The following is a 24,836-nucleotide window of genomic DNA, read 5'->3' as shown; positions in this document are numbered from 1 at the left end:
ATTAGTAATTCCTAAAGAAATAGGATCACTTGAAATAGTTACATCAACAGAGGAAGGAAAGCGTTAAGAAAATGCATCTCAAACTTGGAAGTAAGGAAAAGGACTAGGGCATATCCTGCCCCACTCTCAGGAGAGCACGAGAAGCCACCTTCCTAAGTCATCCGAGGGCGCCCTGGGGAAGGGAGCTCTGCAGCACTTCCTGGTTACCAGCGGCCAGGGCAGAGTCCACAAAGTGGGAACATGGGGCAGAGGATGGATACATTGAAAGGATACATTGAAGGTGGATACATTGAAGATGAAGATGGATACATTGAAGACGAAGGTAGATACACTGAAGAAAATTACAATTGCCCTGGCAAAAAGGCAACTGTTTTCTGTCCAGGAGAAAAGACAATGCTCAGTGGAGGTGTGGGTTGCAGGTCAAGATTCTGTCCCAGGAGGAAGTTCTTCCTCTCCCTGACGACGTCTCTCTCTCTTCTACATCAACTGTGTCAGCAAGCAGGCTCCCTCGCTAGGACTCAGTACATAACACTGGGCCAGCGTCCACCATGCGACAGACTGGAGGGTACAGGGAAGGGGACGCAAGGACAATTCACAAAAACACAACTGGCTCTTCAATCTGAAAAGAAATTCGATCTAACACAAAAAAGAAACGCAGAGCGAACCCACAGTATCATTCTCCTCTACCAGACTGGTAAAGATTTGAAAGGCTGGCCAATGCACTGAGCTGGCAAAGATATGGGGAAAAGAGGTCCTGGAACAAAATCATTAGGTTCAGTATCAACCGGTGCAGCCTCGTTGAGAAGGGAAAGCTGTCACACATGCTGTCCAACCAGCAGGCAAAGTCCGGGAACTCTCCCTGCACTTACACTTGTGTCACGCAAGTGTGTGCTCCTCGGCTCTTTGTCTCGTCACAGCAAAGATTTGGAGTGACGGACATTAAAGCCCCCTCGGCGAGTCACAGCTCTCAGGTCTTGGGTAGACCGTGTTATAGCTCTCAGGTCTCGAATGGACCATGTCGTAGCTCTTAGACAAATCAGTGCTACAGCTCAGCGTGACAGCTCTATTTTATTTAGAAAATAGCAGGGAAATCCATCTTCGAGGTGTCAGGGCACGTCGATCCGAAGACACAAGGAGAAGAGCGCCCCAGCGTGCGGGAGAGAGAGAGAGCGAGCGAGCTTTGGCTCCTCTATTTATATGTTTCTCTCTCCCTGGGCCTGTCCTATGTAAATTGGGCCAGGCAGGAGTGTTGTTTGTCTTACCTGAGGTCCTCACTCTGGTCCTCGGGGCTTCTTTTGTTGTTATTTTCTCGGGCTTTTTTCCCTTCCTTGTCTTGCAGCCACCACCAATTTGGGCTCCTTTTCCCTATTCTGCCTACCTAACCCTTGTGTAAGCCCATAAACTGCACAGTGTGGGCACAGAACCGCACTAGAGCTCTAGGAAGAAAGCAAAACAAACGCCAAAGCGCTCACAATCTAAAACTGGGGTCAGCAAAAGAGCCAAAGAGTCCACCTGCTAGGCTCTGGAAGCCGAACAGTCACAACTACGCAACTCTGCCACGCTGAGTCTGAGTCTGCCATATCAGCGCAAAAGAAGTCCTACCAACATACAGACGAGTGAATGCGGCTGTGTTTCAGCAACAGTTTATTTACAGGAGAAGAGCAAGATTTCTCCTAATGCCCGACCCTATTTTCAAAGGCAGCGTAGCAAGTTTATTTGGTTAAACTTATTTGGGGTTAAAAGTTATGCTTATGGTATATTTAAATACAGAGAAAATACTATGAAGTGAAATGAACCAACATGTTAATAATGGTGACCTCTGGGAAGTACATTTGTTAGAAAAAGCAGAGAGGGAGCTTTAATTTTCTGCACAGCTGTCACAGGTGTATCTATACCCACACATACATATGTGCGTGTGCTCGGCTGTGTCTGGCTCTTTACGGCTCCAAGGACTGCAGCCTGCCAGGATCCTCAGCCCACAGAATCTTCCAGGCAGGAATACTATAGTGGGTTGCCATGCCCTCCTCCAGGGGATTTTCCCAACCCAGGGATCAAATGCGGGTCTCCTGTACTGCAGGTGGATTCTTTTTCATCTGAGCCCCCATAATTTCAAACAGGTGATCTTAACATCTTCAAATTATATAGCAGTAATAGATTTTATGGCAAAAAATAAACATCTAAAACTATGTCATTTTAGCAGGAATGTACGAATTGATACAGAACATAAGGAGTGGCACTATACTGATGTTTAAACAAACACCATAAAAAGAGACTCAAGAAACCCATTTAGTTTATTTCGTGGTTTTATGGAAAACCAAAATTCCAAACAGCAAAGTTCCCAGACTACCCTTGCAGTCTGATGGTTTAAATGAACTTGTCCTCTTTTGTTTACAAAGAAAACTACCGGAAATGTTCAGTCATTCACAAAAAACGACCCTGGCAAAGCCAGAACCTGCACTTTGCCCAGCACTGTGAACAATGCCAGGCTAGAGCAGGAGAGGCTCCTCAATCCGCCAGGAGCGGGAGGGAGAGGTGCTCGGAGCCCCCCGACACACACCACCCCCCCATCCCCCATCAGTACAAGGACTCGTTTTATTGCTGTCCAGATAGAAGCAAATAAACTACACCGGGCTGCAAGTTCTGTTCTTTGATCATTCAAAGAGGCAGTTGAAACAAGCATTATCACAGAAAGGGTTATTAGTATTTCAAACGATGTAATACTGAATATTGGGCTTCCCTGGTGGCTCAGCAGTAAAGAATCTGTTTAGAGACATGGATCTGATCTGTAGGTTGGGAAGATCCCTGAAAGAGGAAATGGTAACCCACTCCAGTAATCTTGCCTGGAGAATTCCACGGACAGAGGAGCCTGGCAGGGCTCCAGGTGGGGTCGCAAAAGAGTCAGACACAACTGAGCCACTCAACAACAACAAATACTGAATATTCTACAATGAACTTAGCGTTTCTTTACTTCTGCCAGATGGAACAAAGTCCCTCTTGCCTCTCCACCTGCAGCGTTTGAATGCCCGGCCTGGAAGGTGTGAGGTTCTAACAGGAGAGTGAGTAGGGTACCGACGTCAGTGTTCTGGCAGGAGCACTCCAGGGCAAATGATTTATCATTCCGGCTAAGGGCTTAAAGGCCCAATCCCTCAATGGCCCACGCCTGCGCACGTAAAGCGCAAGCCCTAAACCCTCCACCGCGACCTTTACATGCTCCAGGTCTCTCTCCCCCCATCCTGATTTTATTCAGTAGTTTCCACTTGGTCAAAATGAACTGAAAGGCCGTAAGTTTTCTTAAGAAAAAGCGACTGGAGAGTAAAAGCAATGACAGCATTTATAGCACCTTGACAAGTTCCAGCATCGCTGGCTCCACCTTCTGTGTGATAACAATGGTCGTTTTGAAGATATTTTCGGAGGGAAGATCAGAGCCTCTATGATACCACTCAGGAAGACGTCTGGGGTAGTCTGCCCCAAAAGCATAAGCAAAACAAACTGAAACGGAGGGAAATTCTACAATGTAAGTGGCTTGCGATCTTCAAAAACGTCAGTCATGAAAGACTAGCTGCACTAGATAAAAGGAGGCCGCAGAGACGTGCAACCGAACTCGGTCCGTGCCTGGGATGCGCAGTGCAGAACCGGGACAGTCAGGGCGGCACCCAGCAAACCGGAGGACCGTCGGAACAGTGACTGAGTAATAGCATCGGCGCCAATCTTCTGACTTTGAAACTGTACTGAAGCTGTGGACGAGCTACATATCCTTTCACAAGGAAACACACACGGAAGTATTCAGCACTTGCAGTGCATCACATCTGCACGTGTGAATGCTCGGTCGCGTCCAACATTTCGTGACCCCAAAGATGGCCCTCCAGGCTCCTCTGTCCATGGGATTCTCCAGGCAAGAACACTGGAGTGGGGTGCCATGCCCTCCACCAGGGGATCTTCCCGACCCAGGCATCAAACCCACGTCTCCTACATTGCAGGCGGATGCTTTACCACGGAGCCACCTGGGAAGCCCCATCACATCTGCACCTTATCCTTACAGGGTTCAGGGAAGAAGAACACGGTGCATCCCATATGTACAATTAACAGTGTATGCAGTGTGTAACAGGGAACGGCACACGTGACAGAGAAAGACAGACACAGGGTGAAAGCACGAGGTAAAACGCTAACATTCAGGAATCTAGGGGAAGGGCTTATGAGACTCTGCACTATTTTTCAACATCTCTAAGTCTGAAATTAAAAGAAAAAGAATTTTTAAGTCTACTGTGATATATTTTGCAAACTTCAAACTTTGTCCCTATTCACTCTTATCTGGGTAGAGATGGAAACACACATTACTGATCTTAATTATTACTATTCTACACAAAAAGTCAAAAGCAAAATTTCTGTACCACCTAACATGCATTGACACAGTAAGTCAGAAGCCGCAGGCTAAGAATTCCCAGCTGCCTGCAGCATGAAGATACTAAGCAAATGAAGCGTGTATCCCCAACAGCCTTCTGAACTAGGGAGGAGAGAGCAGAGACCAGCATTCTTATTTTCAGGGACAGCACAGGCCTAGTCCCCTACACACTCACAGAAGCTGTGTGTCCTGCCTCAGTGACTATCCAGTCACTAGTCTGTAGAAACTACCCCGACATCGAACACACAGAACTGCACAGTAATTTAAAATTCCAGAAAATCAGAAATAAAGCATTCAAGCTTTTCACACCAGGGGACCCCATGCACCAACATGTCATGTTTGGGGCATCCCTTGACACTTCTGGGGCTGCCACAGCACCTGTCAGGTAGGATTCCGCCTGTCAGTCTGTGTGCCCGGCAGACTTCTGGGAGGTCAGCCTGTCCCCTCAGGCCGATTTGCTTCCACCGGACACAGTGCCAGTATACAGGAGAAGTACTGACGTGTCTTCTTGCTTTAGGGGAGCCCACATGTTTATCTGTTTAGATTCACTGTTTCCCCTCTAATTATTCCTAAAAGAAGTCTGAGTCCTTCTGTGACTCTTGACATCAAATTGGTTTTGGAATTAACCAAGATCAATTTTGGTATAAAAATAAAAACTTTTTGCTAGTTGATTAGAATATTTCTTCGGCTCTGATAAACATGATGAAAAGGCATCTCCAGAGAAAGGCGGACACTCCAATCTGGCTTTAACCTCTTGCCCTGCATTCTGATTCTTACTGCGCTATAACTCACAACTAAAAAAAAAAAAATCTATCATATTCTTAATGCAAAATCAATTAACGTAGTTTTAAAATTTAAAGTCTGCTTTAGGATTGCTAGATAAAATTCAAGAATTACCTGGCTATTAAAAAAAAAAGGGGGGGGGGTTTCAAACTTTTACTTCAGTATGTGTGTGACATCATTTCACATTTTTCTTTTATAGTTTGTTCTACCAAACATGGAAATCTGAGTAGTTCAAAGAAGAAAAGGAAAGACTGGGTCCCACTTCAAACTGGTAGGGAACATTTGTTTCTCATAGGATCATAGTAATGCCTATACATCGTTGTATGTTAGCAGTAATTTCAAAGACGTTACATTTCCTAACAGTAACCATGGTTTTTAAATATTCCTAATTATTATTTGTGTACAGTTCACTGCAATCTAGATTTCACTTAAAGTTTACCTTATAAATGATGAAATGAGACAAACACAAATCACTTACATCTCTGTGTTAATAAAATTCTTGTAAGCAGGAGTGTTAAGTTACCCAGCGTCATCGCCCCACTCCATTTCATGTGTGATACAGCACACACCACAGAGGCAATGCCACAAGCACAAGTGAAAGCTCTCTCACAGGCAAAGAGCATCTCCTTTTCTTTCCTAAAACAGTATTTCAAGGATTGGAAATTAGGAAATTATAACAGGGCTTTCCAAATCAAGGGGTGAGGCCACACTCCCTCATAAGATCTCTCCTTGCCCTCCTTGACAACTCCTCTTAGAGCTGGGGGAATACAAAGTGACACCATTTACTTGGATTTCTCTCCAAGCACGTGCAGTGCTCACTGATGCAGACACACCAGGACACCTTCTGGAAATAATCAAAGTTCTTTGTCCAACAGTATCTCCTCATCCTCTGTGCACATGCTTCCCACCACAGGGAAAATCAGAGTACAATATTCAGCACTATAGCTTCTGAGTTTCAAACTCAGGCTTTTGAAATTGAAAAGAACAGGCAAAATCTTAAACGGCAGTACATCTGAGTTGTAACCAATGGGATTCTGGGTTTCAAAACGTTTTAAGTACAAGGGAGTTTCTGCAATAAGCCTTGGACTGAAAAGAGAACAGATGAGAAACAAGTCTATACAGTTACATAAGGTTTGCAGGGAAAGCAAGGAGAGGGAATTGAGTAAAGAAGAGAGATCAGTTAAACTGGCAACTGGCTTCAGCTTTTCACATTTTCTACAAGAAAAAAGGTAAAATCAAACTAGCCACATGTATTTATAAGCTTTCCATTACTTAGCATATTTTCACTACTCAACACACTTTGTAAAAACCATTTCAGGTCATTAAATGCATCGGCACATCATTTTCAATGGACTTTAGACTGCTACATTTAATTGCTATGATGCACTATCATTTAGGCTAGTTTGCATTACAAACAGCATATATAATGAACATATGTGTACCTACTTAGTCATCCTCTTTCCCAACTAATTTTTTAAATTATAACCTTTTTCTTGTTCTTAACTTTCTTTCCCAACCCTATGTCCAGATATTCAATATTAACAACCAGATGTACCTCCAAACTGAAAATAACTACATTATTTCCGAAGTGAAAATAACTACATTACCCAGTATTGTCGTCAGGTTAGATTAGTATCTGTGTGATGGAGCCTCATTGTCTCTGCCCACCTCGAAACCTTTCTCCCTTCTTTCTGAAACAGAACCTATTATTTTTAGGAAACTTCTATTCCTAACGGCATGCAGACTTGGTGGGAGAGTCAGTCAAAGAAAGCATCTTCACCACCCTCAACCCAGCTCGTCAGTCTCGTCAGAATCAACCTCCTGAAGAAATAAACCATAGCCACCACAGTCAACAAAAAAAGAGTCCAAAATGAAGTACTTGAAAGCAATCTCAAAAACGACAGTGATCTGTTTGTTTCCAAGGCAAACCATTCAACATCACAGTAATCCAAGTCTAAGCCCCCACCAGTAATGCTAAAGAAGCTGAAGTTGAAAGGTTCTACGAAGACCTACAAGACCTTCTAGAATTAACACAGGAAAAAGATGTCCCTTTCATTATAGGAGACTGGAACGCAAAAGTAGAAAGTCAAGAAACACCTGGAGTAACAGGCAAATTTGGCCTTGGAGTACAGAATAAAGCAGGACAAAGGCTAATAGAGTTTTGCCAAGAGAACGCACTGGTCATAGCAAACACCCTCTTCCAGCAATACAAGAGAAGGCTCTACACGTGGACACACCAGATGGTCAACACCAAAATCAGATTGATTATATTCTCAGCAGCCAAAGGTGGAGAAGGTCTATACAGTCAGTAAAAACAAGACAGGGAGCTGACTCTGGCTCAGATCGTGAACTCCTTATTGTCAAATTCAAACTTAAATTGAGGAAAGTAGGGAAAACCACTAGACCATTCAGGTGTGACCTAAATCAAATCTCTTATGATTATACAGTGGAAGTGACAGATTCAAGGGATTAGATCTGATAGACAGAGTGCCTGATGAACTGTGGACAGAGGTTCATGACACTGTACAGGAGACAGTGATCAAGACCATCCCCAAGAGAAAGAAATGCAAAAAAGCATAATGGCTGTATGAGGAGACCTAACAAAAAGTTGTGAAAAGAAGAGAAGCAAAAAGCAAAGGAGAAAAGGAAAGATATACCCATTTGAATGCAGAGTTCCAAAGAACAGCAAGGAGAGATAAGGAAGCCTTCCTCAGCGATCAATGCAAAGAAATAGAGGAAAACAATAGAATGGGAAAGACTAAAAATCTCTTCAAGAAAATTAGAGATACCAAGGGAACATTTCATGCAAAGATGGCCACAATAAAGGACAGAAATGGTACGGACCAAACAGAAGCAGAAGATATTAAGAAGAGTTGGCAAGAATATACAGAAGAACTATACAAAAAAGATCTTCATAACCCAGATAATCATGATGGTGTGATCACTCACCTAGAGTCAGACATCTTGGAATGTGAAGTCAAGTGGGCCTTAGGAAGCATCACTATGAACAAACTTAGCGGAGGTCATGGAATTCCAGTTCAGCTATTTAAAATCCTAAAAGATGATGCTGTGAAAGTGCTGCACTCAGTGTGCCAGCAAATTTGAAAAACTCAGCAGTGGCCACAGGACTGGAAGAGTTCTCATTCCAATCCCAAAGAAAGGCAATGCCAAATGCTCAAACTACAGCACAATTGCACTCATCTCACACACTAGCAAAATAATGCTCAAAATTCAAGCCAGGCTTCAACAGTACATGAACCGTGAACTCCCAGATGTTCAAGTGAAGAACCTAAGCTACTCCATTTTGTTAAAAGAAAAACTCCATTTTGTAAGATTCTGGGAAAAGAGCCTTTGGAAATCCCCTGACCTCACCCCACCGCGCACGAGCCAATTGGACCCTAGACCAAAATCTCCTGACTTAACGCTCAGGAACTTGTGGTCTACCTAGACAACAGGGACCAATCAAGAACCAACATACAACCCTTCGAAAGAAAGTGACCTATCAGACGTCCCCCTACCTAGAAATCCTTTCTTTCCATGTATACTCCCTATATAAGCAATGTAATCCAAAACCCGGGGCTCCTCCCTATAGCCGCTACGTCGGTAATGGTGGGAGCCCCAGCTCAAGCTTGGTAATAAAAAACTCTCTTGCTTTTGCATCGGATATTGGCTCCCTGGTGGTTGTTGGGAGATTTCGCAACTTGGGCATAACAGAAGCTGGTTTTAGAAAAGACAGAGGAACCAGAGATCAAATTGCCAACATCCCTCGGATTATGAAAAAAGCAAGGGAACTCCAGAAAAACATCTATTTCTGCTTTATTGATTATACCAAAGCCTTTGACTGTGTGGATCACCACAAACTGTGGAAAATTCTAAAAGAAATGGGAATACCAGACCACCTGACCTGCCTCTTGAGAAATCTGTATGCAGGCCAGGAAGCAACAGTTAGAACTGCACATGGAACCACAGACTGGTTCCAAATAGGAAAAGGAGCATGTCAAGGTTGTATATTGTCACCCTGCTTGTTTAACTTATATGCAGAGTACATCATGAGAAACGCTGGGCTGGAAGAAGCACAAGCTGGAATCAAGACTGCCGGGAGAAATATCAATAACCTCAGATATGCAGATGACACCACCCTTATGACAGAAAGTGAAGAACTAAAGAGCCTCTTGATGAAAGTTAAAGAGGAGAGTGAAAGAGTTGGCTTAAAACGTAACATTCAAAAACCTAAGATCATGGTATCCAGTCCCATTATTTTATGACAAACAGATGGGTAAACAGTGGAAACAGTGACAGATTTTATTTTTTACAGCTCCAAAATCACTGCAGATGGTGACTGCAGCCATGAAATTAAAAGACCCTGCTTCTTGGAAGGAAAGTTATGACCAAGCTAGACAGCATATTAAAAAGCAGAGACATTACTTTGCCAACAGAGGCCCATCTAGTCAAGGCTCTGGTCTTTCCAGTAGCCATGTATGGATGTGAGAGTTGGACTACAAAGAAAGCTGGGCACCAAAGGATTGATGCTTTTGAACTGTGGTGTTGGAGAAGATTCTTGAGAGTCCCTTGGACTGCAAGGAGATCCAACCAGTCCATCCTAAAGGAAATCAGTCCTGAATATTCACTGGAAGGACTGATGTTGAAGCTGAAACTCTAATACTTTGGCCACCTGATGCAGAGAACTGACTCATAGGAAAAGACCCTGATGCTTGGAAAGAAGAAGGGGATAACAGAGGATGAGATGGTTCCATGGCATCACCAACTCAATGGACATGAGTTTGAGTAAAGTCCGGGAGCTGGTGATGGGCAGGGAGGTCTGGCGTGTTGCGGTCCATGGGGTCGCAAAGAGTCGACACGACTGAGCAGCTGAACTGACTGTTGACTGACTGAGTGATATACAGACAGAAGAGTCTATTTTTTTTGGACACCTGAACTTCAAAAGGATAACAGGACACAGGACAGTCCCAGATCTTAGAGTGTATAAGAAAGCGCGATCTGAAAGCAGTAGCTCCCAGCTTTAAAACAAAACTTTCCTGGAGGTCTGATGCCAGATGCCGTGACCACCCTTCTACTGCCCATGGCTGGAAAAAAACGAAACTAGAGAACAGATCACTTTTTCTGCAGCATGGCCCAGTACAGAAATCCCATGACCTAATGCACTCTGAGGTCAGAAACACCTAGATTCAAATCCCAGGGCTGCCACATAAGCCAGCAGGAACTACCTACTAATCAATCTCTCAGGTACCTAGGCGATTTCACCTACCCATAGGCTGTGGTATGTGAACTGCAGATAATATACTGAGCAAAATCCAACAGATTTTTAACATAACTTAATCCATTATACCTGGTATGGCCACAAAAACAAATTTCTAAAATGCACAGTAAATGACCAACCTTTCCATAAAACGGACATCTTATAATTTAAATATCACCAGAATTATTTCATAGTTCAAGTATCAGCAAGTACGATGTGTTTTAGTGTTAGTGATTCGAATTAGTGAGTGAGCTTTCTTGCAAAATGAGTGAGCTTTCTTGCAAAAATAACTTTATTTATAAGAGGACTTTTGTCTTTTCTCCCCAGACACAATACTTTATAATATTCATACATTCCGATGGAAACACATTTTATTCACACCTGTAACCTAAACAAAGAGTTTTTAAATTATCTGCAGGAAAATCCAATTTTAAATTTATGTTATTTACGTTGTTTTGTTTTTTGTACTGAAACGCAGTTGCTTTACAATGCTGTGTTAGTTTCAGGTACACAGCAAAGTGATACAGTTCTACATCTGTATCTATTCTTTTTCAGATTCTTTTCTCTTGCAGGTTATTACAAAATATTGAGTATAGTTCCCTGCGCTATACAGTAGGTCCTTGCTGGTTATCTATTTTTTATATATATAAAGTAGTGTGTATATATTTATCTCAAATTCCTAGTTTATCGTTCTCCACCCCTTTCCCCTTTGGTAATCATAACTTCTTTTTTCCTATGTCTGTGGGTCTATTTCTGCTTAGTATGTAAGTCCATTTGTATGATTTTATTTGTGTGTGTGTGTGCTCAGTTGCTCAGTCATGGCTGACTCTCTGTGACCCCAGGTTCTGTAGCCCACCAAACTGCTCTGTCTATGGGATTCTCCAGGCAATAATACTGCAGTGGGTTGCTATTTCTTTCTCCAGGGGATCTTCAAGACCCAGGGATTGAAGTTGTGTCTCCTGCTTTGACAGGCGGATTCTTTACCAGAGTCACCAGGGAAGCCCCATTTTATTTTTTCTCTATGTATTAAGTCTCTATGTCTTTATTTTTCACTCTATGTATAAGTGATACCATATATTTGTCTTTCTCTACCCATCAGACTTCACTATGATGATCTCTATGTCCATCCATGTTGCTGAAAATGATACTATTCCATTTTTATGGCTAAGTAATATTCCACTGTATGTATGTATATCGTCTTTCTCCATTCTTCTGTTTATGGACACTGAGGTTACTTCCATATCTTGTCTATTGTAAACAGTGCTATTATGAACCTTGAGGTGCATGGATCTTTTCGAATAATGGTTTTTTCCAGAAATATGCCCAAGAATGGGACTGTAACATCATATGGTAGCTCTATCTTCAATTTTCTAAGGAACTTCCATACTAGTCTCCAGAGTGGCTGTGCCAATTTACATTCCCATCAACAGCGTAGGGTTCCCTTTTCTCTATATCCTCTCCAGCATTTATTGTTTGTAGGTTTTTTGATGATGACCGTTCTGACTGGTCTGAGGTGATAGCTCATTGTAGTTTTGATTTACATGTCTCTATTAATTATCGATGTTGAGCACATTTTCATGTGCTTTTTGGCTATTTGTAAGTCTTCTTTGGAGAAATGTCAAATTTATTATTAGGTTGTTTTTTTTGATATTGAGCTGCATGAGCTGTGTATTTTGAGATTAATCCCTGTCAGTCGTGTCATGTGCAAATGCTTCCTCCCATTTCATAAGCTGTCTTTACGTTTTGTTTACAGTTTCCTTTACTGTGCAAAAGGCTTTTAAGTTTAATTAGCCTCCATTTGTTTATTTTCATTTCCATCACTCTAGGAGGTGGATTCAAAAAGACAGTGCTGGGAGTGTTGTCAGAGTATCGGTCTACATTTTCCTCTTGTTTATGGGCACTGTGAGTTTCCTTTTGTGTTTGGTGTTAGAGAATGTTCTAATATCATTACTTCACATGTGGCTGTCCAGTTTACCCAGCACCATTACTGAAGAGACTGTCTTTTCTCTTTTGTATATTCTTGCCTCCTCTGTCAAAGATAAATGTCCATGTGAGTGGGTTTATCTCTGGGCTTTCTTTCCTGCTTCACTTCTGATCTATATTTCTGCTCTTGTGTCATGATTACTGTAGCTTTGTAATACGCTCGGAAGTCAGGGAGCCTCATTCTATCAGTTCCATTTTTCTTTCTCAAGACTGCTTCGGCTATTTGGCGCGGGGGTGGGGGGTAGGGGTCTTTCCATACAAATTGTAAAATGTTTTGTTCTAGGTGTGAGAAAAATGCCACTGGTAATTTGATAGGAATTGCACTGAGTCTGTACATTGCCTTGGGTAATATGCACATGGAAAAGCAAAGGAAAAGATGCTCACAAATTGGAAAAGACCGAAGGCACAAGGAGAAGGGGGTGGCAGAGGATAAGATGGTTAAATAGCATCACTGACTCAATGGACATGAAGCTGAGCAAACTCTGGGAGAAAGTGGAGGACAGAGGAGTGTGGTGTGCTGCAGGCCATGGGGATGCCAAGAGAAGGACGTGACTTAGCCAATGAACAACAACAAAAATCATTAATTATTAGAGGAATGCAAATTGAAACTTCAGTGAGGATCACTTTACACTGGTCAGGATGGCCATCATCAAAATCCATGTCATTCTGACAGTACTGATTCTTCCAATCCAAGAACACAGTATACCTTTCCATTTCTTTGTGTCATCTTCAATTTCCTTCATCAGAGTCTTATAGTTTTTGGAATACAGGTTTTTTGTGTCCTCATGTCGGTTTATTATTTTTAATGTAATAGTAAATGGGACTGTTTTCTTAATTTCTCTTCCTGATCTTTCATTGTTAGTGTAGAGAAGTGCAACAGATTTCTGCATATTAATTTTGCATCCTGCAACTTCACTAAGTTCATTAATGAGCTCTAGTAGTCTTCTGGTTATATTATTACATAAATATTTTCACCAATGGGAAAAGAACAGTCTTCAACAAATGATGCTGCGACAACAGGCTACCTACATATAAAAGAATGAAGTTGGACCCTACCTACCTCACACCATACATGAAACTTAACTCAGAAACGATCACAGGCCCAAATGTAAGGGCTACAATTATTAAACTCTTAAAAAAAAGAGAGAAGAGTAAGTCCTTGTGACCTTGGATGTGGTAGTAGTTTTGCAGATAAAATTCCAACGCACAGGTAGAAAAGTAAAAACATAAATGAGACTACAACAGAAATAAGATAGTCTTTCCCACCTACAGGCCATTAAGACTGTTGATGGTGCCTTCTCCCAAAACACTTACGCATGTGCACTGAGCTCAGACAATTAACAGGACTGACCCTTCACGTCATCAGCCCTCTCTGCCTTTGGCTCCAGACCACAAAGTGGCTGCGACAGTTGTCACGGGCCCTGCTTTGGTCCTGCCACTCAAATCCCTGTGCTTCAGCAGAGGTCAACAACAATAACACATCCCACTCTCATCCTCAGGTTGCTCCAGACTCATCTGAGGCACAGGAAGCCAAGTCAACTGACCCTCCACAGGGACTTAGTCATAACCCGGTTATCACACTATTTTTCTTGCTCACAGCTAGAAACACTTCTGACATAGTGTACAGATATGTACCCTAAGTAAAAACAAAGTTTAGCATATTTACTAGTTGGCATATACTCTGATAATTTTACTATTTCCTTCCTTCTTTTTTTTTCTTTTTTTAAATACTAGTCACAACCCAACATGTTGAAACTTGTAATTTGACAAAAAATAAACAATAGAAATACAGACATTTATTATTATCTGCTTTCCCACCAGTAGAAACCTTTATATTCCCACCCAGTAGTCCTCAATATGTATTTGCTGAACTGAGCTAAAAATGGTATGTAATTGTTACATCTTAAACTGAACTAACTAGTAAATTTCACCATCATACACCTGCAGCAGTCTAAAAGGAATATCCAAATAACATGCATTACCACTCAGTCCTGTCTCTTTAGTGACCCCAGGGACTGTAGCCGCCAGGCTCCTCTGTCCCTTGGGGATTCTCCAGGCAAGGCTACTGGGGCAGGTAGCCATTCACTTCTCCAGGGGATCTTCCTGACCCAGAGATCAAACCTGGGTCTCCTGAACTGCAGGCAGATTCTTTACTGTCTGAGCCACCAGGGAAGGCCATCCAAATAACAGTCCTGCATGCCAAGGCAGGCGTGTGCTTGCTTGCTAAGACTAGTACTCACTATCTCTGGAGTCAGTCTCAAAGATAGGCGAGCAGTGACCTTTGCCATTTACCCTTATAGGCAGATTACTATCCATCACACACTCATAAAACATATGCATTTTTATTGTAAATTATGAAAGAAGGCAGACAGAAATCTAAAATTCTGCATGTTTCCTACAATCCAGTATCAGGTGTCCATTAAATAAGGGCAGGAAGTCTGGTCCCCAATACATTTTTTTTCTTCCCTCTGTGACATTACTGATAAGAAGTGGTCACTTTGGTGAGGGAGGGGAAAGCGAATGCTCTAAGTTGATAGAGGAGGTTCCAGAATGTTAACAGGCTTCCAAATGAAAGATTAAAGACGTAACGCCAAGCACAATGCTAGCACTTAACAGGTGGTCAATTAAACATCTGCTGGATAAATATGATAAAGTATTTGCTCTTTACATTTGTTCTGCCATCCAGTCATATTTAGCTGCCATCTGTTTGAACTGCAAAAACCTGGAAATTAAAACCAAATGCCAAAGAAGCTGACAGAAGATACACAAGCAGTCAGTAGTGATGCTAAATTACTCAGTTCACTGTTTCCCTCTCAGTTCTATTGATACCACAAAATAAAAAGCCACGTTCTTGAAGGTAGGGATGATGAAGTGAGGAGTAAGCCATCTGTATGACTGGAAACAAGTTCCATGTTAATTTATTCTGTCTGCATGTAAGATACCTGCATATCATGTGAATAATAAAATCCACGAAATTTGCTCTCTCCAATGGCAAACAATAAACAGACTAAAGCGAATCTCCATTCTTGATCTGATTAAGGTTTTACAGGACTACCAAAAAACTATAAATTAAATGTTTATTAAAAAACAGACGCAAAACTTTAAAATACAATTTAAGCCACCAGTCTCCTGGGGCCTCATGTCAGCACAGGAACAGTAACCTCAATGCTGGTAAAACAGCCAAAACCATAAACCTAACGTATGGGGCCAGAGACTTGCTCACATTTTTATATCTGGAAATACAAAGCATTTTAAACTTACAACAAGTCACGAGATGGAATAAAACTAATCATACCAAGTGTCAGTTTTAGAGAACAGAGCCAGACATAGTAATATGAAATACATTTATTGATGATTTTAAATTCATATACTGTGTGCAAAATAAACTTAAAGGCAGCTTTGTTTCATACTATGATAACAGAAACACTTTTTTAAATCAGGAAAAGAATCTCTGGGCTTTCCTAGGTGGCGCAGTGGTAGAGAATATGCCTTTCAATGCAGGGGACCCAAAAGATGCAGGGCCAATCCCTGGGTCAGGAAGATTCCCGAAGTAGGAAATGGCAGTAGGAGTCAGTAGGAAATGGAGTAGGAAATGGCAACCCACTCCAGTATTCTTGCCTGGAGAATCCCATGGACGGAGGAGCCATGGGGGTCACAGAAAGTCAGCAACTGAGTGACAGAGCACAAACACACACACACAATCTCTGTTTGTTCCTGTTATTTACACTCCAATGAACCAATCTGTAAGAAGAGATTTAATTTTCTAGTGGCTAGAAGACTAAAGGCAACAGACATACAATAAGGATTTGAATTCTAAAAACATTTTTAGAAAAGAACCTACAGAACACCCCTACGGCAATAAAAGTATCATCCAGAACATGAATATTCAAATAATGAGCAAAGAATGCTAACTACTGATACTTTCAGGAGGGAATAAAAATGGACAAATTCATCTGTTACAAAAGGAAGAAAAAAAGCTTTACTTAAATTTGTCTCTGAGCTAACAGATGTCAAGAAACAATTTCAGTTACAAACTAAAAAAACCAACTTGGGAATCCCTCTGGTCCAGTGGTTAGGACTCAGCACTTTCACTACTGTGGGCCCCGTCCTCAATCCTCGGTCAGGAAACTAAGATCCTACATGCCACAAGATGCACGCCCCCCCCCCCAAAAAAACACTCAAACTTATAAAGGAAAGGCATACCTCTTATGGTTTAAAACTGGTTCGTCTGGCATTCAAGGTCCTCTGGGACCCAGCATTCTGCCACCTTCCTACAGGACCCTATGACTGACCCCATGACACAACAACACTAACCAGCACTCAGTCCCATTGGGTCACTTACTAGCCTATCCTCCCCACCAGGAACGCACATCAAATCCCCTGTGGACGTGCCAACTTTGGCAACACTCGTCAAAAGGAGACTCATCTCCTCCTTCACTGCCACGTGTGAACAGAGTCACAGAACATGCAGTCTGTATCATTCATGAGAAATGTATTAACTCCCTTGGGTTGTGTTTTTTTAAACCTGGGAAGCCTTCCTACATCCCTACCAGACTGCATGTGCCAAGTTACTGCAGGGACGTACACAATGCAAAGCAGTGTTTCTATGACCACAGTATGAATCTCATCATCTGCTTCGAACCTTGACTCTTCTTGCACATTTCTGTACCTCAGTTTCATCAACAGGAAAATGAGGATTATAACAGTTCCTACTCCACAGTCTGTAAAGATTAAAATGGTTTGTTACACATCAAGGAACTGGTAAAGGTATAGCACTTAAGTCGCCTCAGTCGTGTCCGACTCTTTGTGACCCCATGGACGGTAGCCTGCCAGGCTCCTCTGTCCATGGGATTCTCCAGGCAAGAATGACTGGACTGGAGTGGGCTGCCATGTCCTCCTCCAGGGCATCTTTCTGACGCAGGGACTGAACCTGCATCCCTTGTGTCTCCTGCATTGCAGGTGGGTTCTTCACCACCAGCACCACAACAGTGTGTACCTCTCAGTTTTAGGTGTATCACTAACCCTATCACCTCCCGTTCTCCAGCACCCGAGAGTACCTTACACACACACACACACACACACACACACACACGAGCTCAACAAAAACTTTGAATGAAACGGTATTCAAATAATGCTAAAAATCCCAAAGATCAAATCCACTATAAGGGCCTGTTAAGAATAAACAAGAATTTTACCTCCAAACTACCTAAACTTCAGGAAGGAAGTCAGAGTATAAAACTAGCAGTCCAAATCCAAATCCAAGAATCAAAAAAAAACTAAAGGTCCCTGCCCCCCATAAAGATGGAAGAGGGCTTCCCCGGGGGCTCAGAGGTCAAAGCCTCTGCCTGCAATGCGGGAGACCCAGGTGCAATCCCTGGTTGGGAAGATCCCCTGAAGGAAACGGCAACCCCCTCCAGTATTCTTGCCTGGAGAATCCCATGGAGGGAGATAACTGGTGGGCTACAGTCCACGGGGTCGCAAAGATGGAGTGACACGACGAAGCGACTTTACTTTCACTTTCAAAGATGGAAGAGACATTTTATGAAAGAACTTAATAGTGTCTGTATAGGAAGGAAATATACCCCAAAAGATAACTATTTCTAAAATGTCATTTTAATTTCTAATCCATCAAAAATACATTAATTGTATTTTTATATCTACATACATTTCTAGCCTCTATATTATTCACTTAAGTTGGAACCTTCATCATTTACCATCTCATCTTGACAAAGAACATTAAATTTAATTTACTCTACACAGGTAATTCCTAATTCCAGTACTCGGTAATTCAGTAAACAGTCACATTTGCTTTATTGATATCCTTCACAATTTTACACTTTGGTTATCTGCCTCTTCACTCTTTCCCAGCCCCCAAAGATCTTTCCGGTCATTGCCATTTTGCCCTCCTAGGGTAGCTGACTCTTTTCTTGATTTATGTTTCTCCACTTCCAGTTCCTCTGTTTGACCCAAGGTCAGAAAAGGTCGTAAATTACGGAAAACCTCTTATCCATAGACACTAGGATACTACAGAACAGTCAAGTAAGCCTAATAACCAACTGATCTGTACTACAATGACTCAATGTTACTCCGAAAACACTGGCTTAGGTTAGCTGGGAAAGGTCTCCTCAAGGGATCAGGAACCCATCTGCGATGCCAACAGGGGAAGAGACCTAGACTTTAGGCAAGATTTCTAAAGGGCTATTTGTGAAAACATGACAGAAACAAAAAGCTTCTATTTCAGTGACGACCATATCAGGAACCATGCCTACTCGCACATAAGCTTTGGCTGACTTCTTATTTCTTGCATATCTTATACAGAGGTGAGGTCTATACCTAAGCTGTGGTAAAGACTGTCAAGCCTAACACGGGGAATTTAAATTTCCCAATCGCATGTCTCCTGGTTTATTATAAATTATACATCAACAAATGGATGTTGAAAACAGCTCAAAGAAAACACAGTTTAATTGCTGATTAGCAAATACTGTGACAGTTGAGCAGTCACATTCATTCACATTCCTTCCTGTTTAAAGAAAATTCCTACCAGAAAAGGGATGATGAGACCATAGGAAAAAGGAGAGCAGGAGGCACATGTTAGAACTGGAAAAACAATCCCAATAATTCCGGGAGCAAAGACCATGAGAAAATTTAATTTTCTTCTTTATGCTTTTAGGTATTTCCCCAAATGTTCTAAAATAATTTATATATGTATGTAAATACGTATATACACACATATACATACTTTACTAAAGAGGTAAAGTACAATATAAGAGAAAAGTACAATATAAGAGAAAAGTACAATATATGTAACATGATCTTCGTTTTCTCAAGCATGCTTTTATTAACAACAGAATACCACAGGATGTTACAACTGTTCAGAGCCTAAAATACTGTCTAGAAGATACAATTCAAAACACTTGTTAAACATATTACCTTTTTTTAATCCTAATGGAACTTAGTACCAAAAGAAGATGTTATCAGAATAAAAACTATATTTTAAATAAAAGAGGCTAAATGCGCTCAGGAAAATAATGACTTCCTTACTTTAAAAAGTTAAGTTTATAATATGAAGTTTATAAATTCAAAGTCATCTAGCTCAGAGATTTTTCTTGAGGTTCAATTTTTTTTTCTAAAACTGCCTATTTTTAGAACAATCAGTTTAAGAAAAATGAAAAAAGGGCAGTTTAATTAACATGTAATCTGTTCTGGCAGTGCCTGCCGAAAAAGATTTACATGAATGCTGGGCGCTTTTCTGGTTTTTACAACCTACTATTATTTTTTCTGATGTGTGAAAATGATTCCATATGTTGGTATCATTCCATTAATTTCTACCAGATACCTATGGAAGACAATGTAGTCACTCAGCTGAAAGCACACTAAATAAAAAATATTGACAGGAAAATGTGTTCCTCTTTAAGCAGGTAGAGCTTCTCCTAGGAACTGACTTCGGGGTGCAGAGCTCCACGGTAAGCGGCAGCAGCTGAAACCCAGTGGCACCTGAATTAAGGGGGAGAAGCACCGCCGCCCGCGCCCCGCGACGGGACCTGTGCGCGCGGTGACGGCGGCCGCGCTGCGCACGGAGGGAACCGCCGACCAGGACCTCCATCGGCCTCACTGCGGCCGGGACCAGCCCGACAGCCCGCGTTACCTCGCTTGTGCAGCTCCCGCAGGGGGATGCAGTCTCCGCCCCCGTCGTAGGGCAGGTAGGGGTCGGAGGCAGCGTCCATGGCCGATGTCCGCAGGAAGAAGCCGAGGGAAAGCTCGCGAGCTCACCGCCCGCGCGCGCCCCGGAACCCCGCCGCAGCAGGTTGGGCAGTCGCCATGCCCGACCTGTCGGCGCGCGCAGCCTCGCGGGCTGACGTCACCCAGGCGCCACGGTTGCCAGGGCGACGGGCTCGCCTCCCCATCAATCAGGCCCCGCTACGTGTGATGGTGACTAAGCCCAGGGGTGACAGACCAACCAGCCTCCACAGCAAGGGGGCAACTACAGCAAGGCGACAGAAACCTACTTCTCGATTTCTCAATACAGAGCTGTGCAAAGAAATTATGCGTGTACACAAGGAATGAACCTTTTCATTCCCAAAGTAGGTAAGTGGGAATGACACGCTAAAAAAGCCACGCGATTTTACCGTATCAATACACAAATTTATATGTAACCACGTCACGTGAATCATAAAGATAAAGAAACAGAAGATACCAAAGTCTTCAAGACATTTGGCTTTAAAGCCTATTCTTAAGTATCTAAATTGTACTCTGGCTTCAAAAATTCAGTAACTGGACCATTACTAATCCCCTTCAGCAGCCTCCTTCCTTCAGGAACCAGCTAGTTAAGAAAGACATCGAGGTTTAAGAAACTTAATATCCTAGGTAACTTTGCTAGTTGTCAAACTATCCAAAAAGAGACTTACTAGGTGGGAGATTTTCCTCTCTCCTGACTTCTACTTTTCCTACCTCACAAAGATTTTCGGTGTGCTTTGAAAAGGTGGGGGGGAGGGGGCTTTAGTGAAGTATGTCTTAACGTGTACTTTAATGGTCTCTTTGCTAGACATTTTATGAAATTTAGAAATAAGGGAACTCAGGCTACAGAATGTTTCAAAATGTATCATTTTTATTTTCAAAAAGTATCGTTTTTATTTTTCGCTGTATGACCAAGTTGTAAATCAGGACAAACAGGTTAAGAGAGTGCCCCCAAATACCAGGAAAACTTGCAGAGAACTTTTCATCTTATAAAAAGGCAGGGAAGAACATAAGTAGTATAAAACTAAATTACTTATAAATGCCATATAGAATGCATTTTTTAAAAAGTCTTTTAAGAGTAGAACTTAACATACCTAAGTATGTTTCATTTCAAACTGTAATTCCAAAAGAAAAAAAGGCTGATGCTCATTTAAGCTGAGTTCAAATTTTTACAGCTGCCTCTCAGGTGATTCCTCCCCAGACTACAAGATTCTTTTTCTGAAATAGCTATGATGGGGCAATGCCACTTAACAAAAATTCATTAGAAGCTGTTCCGCAGGACTCAGGGGTTTTGTAAAATATGTTTTTGTAAGCACTGAATGTGCCAACCCTAAGGTCTACTCCAATTCAATGATTTTATATGAGAATTGCAGGCAAGAGAAGGAAAGAAAGGACTCAGATGACAGTACAGAGAAGAGAGATATTCAGCTTGTCTAGTTGCTCATTCGCTCAGTCCTATCTGACTCTTTGCAACCCTGTGGACTGCAGCATGCCAGGCTTCCCTGTCCTTCACTATCTCCCAAAGCTTGCTCAAACTTGTGTCCATTGAGTTGGTGATTCTATCCAACCATCGCATCCTCTGTCGTCCCCTTCTCCTCCTGCCTTCAATCTTTCCCAGCATCAGGGTCTCTTCCAATGAGCTGGCTCTTTGCATTAGGTGGCCAAAGTATTGGAGCTTCAGCTTTAGCATCTGTCCTTCCAATGAATATTCAAGGTTGATTTCCTTTACAATTGATTGGTTTGATCTCTTTTCTGTCCAGGGGACTCTCAAGAGTCTTCTCCAGGACCAGAGTTCAAAAGCATCCATTCTTTGGTGCTCAGCCTTTTTCACTGTTCAGCTCTCACATCCGTACATGACTACTGGAAAAACCATTTCTCTAGTACATCTTAGTTATTAGTAGTGATCTGGGAACTTTTTAAAAGTTAGATTAAATCAGTTTTTTTATTTTAAAAAGTTTGAACCTCAAAAAGACATACCTTCTTATAAAATACCTTCTTATAAAACCCCACCTGGGATTTGTGAGTAAAAGGGTTCTGGGGAGGGAATATAGACAAGTTACTGCCACAGGAATGTTCTCTCTAATTGTCTCTGGTTCTGGTATTAGCATTTATGATATGACTGTGGGTGGCTTTTTCTGTTTTCTTCATATTTTCTTGGAAATGATTTTTTTTTCCTTTTTTCCACATGGAGAAAGGCATGAGAGCCCAGCCCACCCACAACCCCTCTTCCCCTCCACAATCCTGTCCTGTCCCAGCCCCCAACGTCTGAAATGATTTTTTTAAACAAGGAAATCTAACTTTTAAACAAAGAGCCAACTTTGCTAAATTAACCAAGAGTAAATTTGGTCCTTTTTGGTACTTTGGTATGTCAAGTTCTACTATTACAAGACTTTTAAAAATGCATTCTATATGACATTTAGACATAATTTCATTTTATACTACTTATATTCTTCCCTGCCTTTTTATCAGATGAAAAGCTATCTACAAGTTTTCCTGGTATTTGGAGGCATTCTCTTCATCTGTTTGTCCTGATCTACGACTTGGTCACACAGGAAAACTAAAACTGACAGCTAGCCAGCACTAACTAAAGGGGGAGGAATACTTTCCCTATAAAATACACTGACAGCGCTGCATAGGAAACATTCTTGTAGCCTGAGTAAAATGAGTATTTTTAAAGAACACCGTATTTCTGTATGTAGGCGTGTCTGTATTATATGCAGTATATCTGTAGAGAGTGAAGTTCTGTATGTAGGCGTGTCTGTATTATATGCAGTATATCTGTAGAGAGTGAAGTTTAGCATGAGATGCAGCAGACTGAACTGCCGTCACTCAGGAGAGAATGAGATGGGAGTGGCGAGGCTGATGGTACATTCAGTTTTTACTGTATATAGCTCTACATTGTTGACAGTTTTAAAAACAAATACATTACTCATTAATTTTGAAATAAATCTTCTAAAATAATCTGGAAATTTAAAGAATTTCAGAAGTAAACAAATTTCTTATGCTGATGGGGTCCATGGCTGCCACATTCTCTTCCAGTAAAAGCATTATTTAGGCTCAGGTGCTTTCTAATTATACTTTAGAAAAAAGGACAAGGTAAACTGGAAGGTGTGGCCAGAGGACTTCGACACAGGTTAGGTATTATCAGACTAAGAACCTAAATTACAGTTAAAGAGAGAAGACACGTTCAAGAATTCCAAGGCACTGGGGTGGGGTGGGGGGATACCTAGATCACCTACAAATTGGCACTTGCCATCTGCCTCTACGTGAGATCGAATCCTGAGCCGCTGCGGTTGCTGACCTTCAACACCCCCTGAAAAGAGTTCAGGGTAGAGGGCAGGAACGGAGTACTCCGTGCTCTGGGAGAACTGGCAGGACAGGCCTTCAGAGAGTTAGGCATTTTCAGAAGCCAATTTTATGAGCCCATTTCGTGCATCTCTTCTTATCTAGAAAAGCACTGAAATCCTCCATGGTGACCTCTGCTCCTCATGACTAGCCATGAGCCCGCTGATGATCCTCACCAATCCTCCCACCCTTACCACCACAATAACATACTGACCTCCCCACCTCCCACCTCTTTGGAGCAGTTTCTCAGAGCTATTTGAGGTGCCGTCTCCCTGACTATAGTCATCATTTTGCCCCAAATTAAGTTTAACCCACAATTCTCACACTGTGCATTTTAAGTCGACACTCAGGACGAAACCTCTGAAGAATCAAAACCAAGAATTGGCAGCACATAAAAGGACTTAAAACTTCAAAGGGGGAAGGTGTCTCTACTTCCAAATGCACCCTGATTCTACCCTCAGACTGATGTGGGAGTCTGGAGGTGTGTGAATCAGGGAGGCAGGCATACACAGGATAGTGTATAACCATACACTATAACTACACATATATAGCTATATATAATCTTTCAGCTCTTCCTAACCCACAGGACCCAAAAAATCTACATTAGAAGTACTTTAAAAATAAAAGTATTTTTTGCCTTTAGATCTAACTACCAATTTACCGGAAACAAAAAAACATAGAAACATGTTAAATGAGAGCTCAGGAACACAATTAGGAAAACCCAAAATGGGAAACAAATGACCAGATTTCTTCATCAACAAATGAATGATAAAACAAACAACAACAACAACAAAAAAAAAACAGAGGCAGTGTGGAGGGACCTGTAGAAATTTTTTTAAAAGATTTAAAGGATTTATCAACCAGTTTCAATATAACAATTGGGAAAATGTGAAATACACAAGATCACTGATTATAAGGAATTATTTATTTTTTAGATGTAGTAGCCTTTAAAAGAAACATCTTTTAGACATACATAATGCAATATATACAGAAAAACAACCACCACTACCTAGAGCTGAACAGTAGTTAAAACAGACCTCAGTGCAGAAGTTGGCTCAATTTTCCACTACTAACCAATGATTTGACTATATCATCAAGACATCACAAATAAGTCATTAGAATTAGTAACAGTTAAAGTGGATAAATTTTTAAAAATCAATATTCAACGAACAACTGAACTTCAAAATATACCAGCATTTAGTTAGCATGTTAAATTTTAAAATAAAAATTGCATTAAATAGCAATAGCATTTAAAAATTACCTAGAAACAAGTGTAATAAAGAATGAAGACAAAAGTCAATAGGCAAACTAAAGGCATTTAAAAAGACACGTATA

At 41.6% G+C, this 24,836-nt stretch overlaps 1 protein-coding gene across 8 annotated transcripts in view; it reads right to left on the bottom strand.

Annotated features, from left to right (window-relative positions):
• The window catches only part of CLCN3 (chloride voltage-gated channel 3), a 90,334-nt gene that overhangs the window by 31,120 nt on the left and 34,378 nt on the right, over nt 1-24,836 (bottom strand). For 2 of the 8 annotated variants that reach the window (XM_052644473.1, XM_052644477.1), the window contains exon 1: nt 20,068-20,243. The exons of 4 other annotated variants lie outside the window; for them this stretch is intronic. In XM_052644473.1, coding sequence (XP_052500433.1) covers nt 20,068-20,146 — 79 coding nt within the window. In that variant the 5' untranslated portion in view covers nt 20,147-20,243. Of the gene's footprint in view, nt 1-14,404; nt 14,548-16,625; nt 16,726-20,067; nt 20,244-24,836 lie in introns of those variants that run through there. 2 more of the 8 variants (XM_052644475.1, XM_052644472.1) reach the window with 2 other exon arrangements.

The sequence above is a fragment of the Budorcas taxicolor genome, chromosome 8, assembly GCF_023091745.1.
Source record: "Budorcas taxicolor isolate Tak-1 chromosome 8, Takin1.1, whole genome shotgun sequence".
Classification (NCBI taxonomy): domain Eukaryota; kingdom Metazoa; phylum Chordata; class Mammalia; order Artiodactyla; family Bovidae; genus Budorcas; species Budorcas taxicolor.
This window is presented reverse-complemented; position numbering and strand designations above follow the sequence as displayed.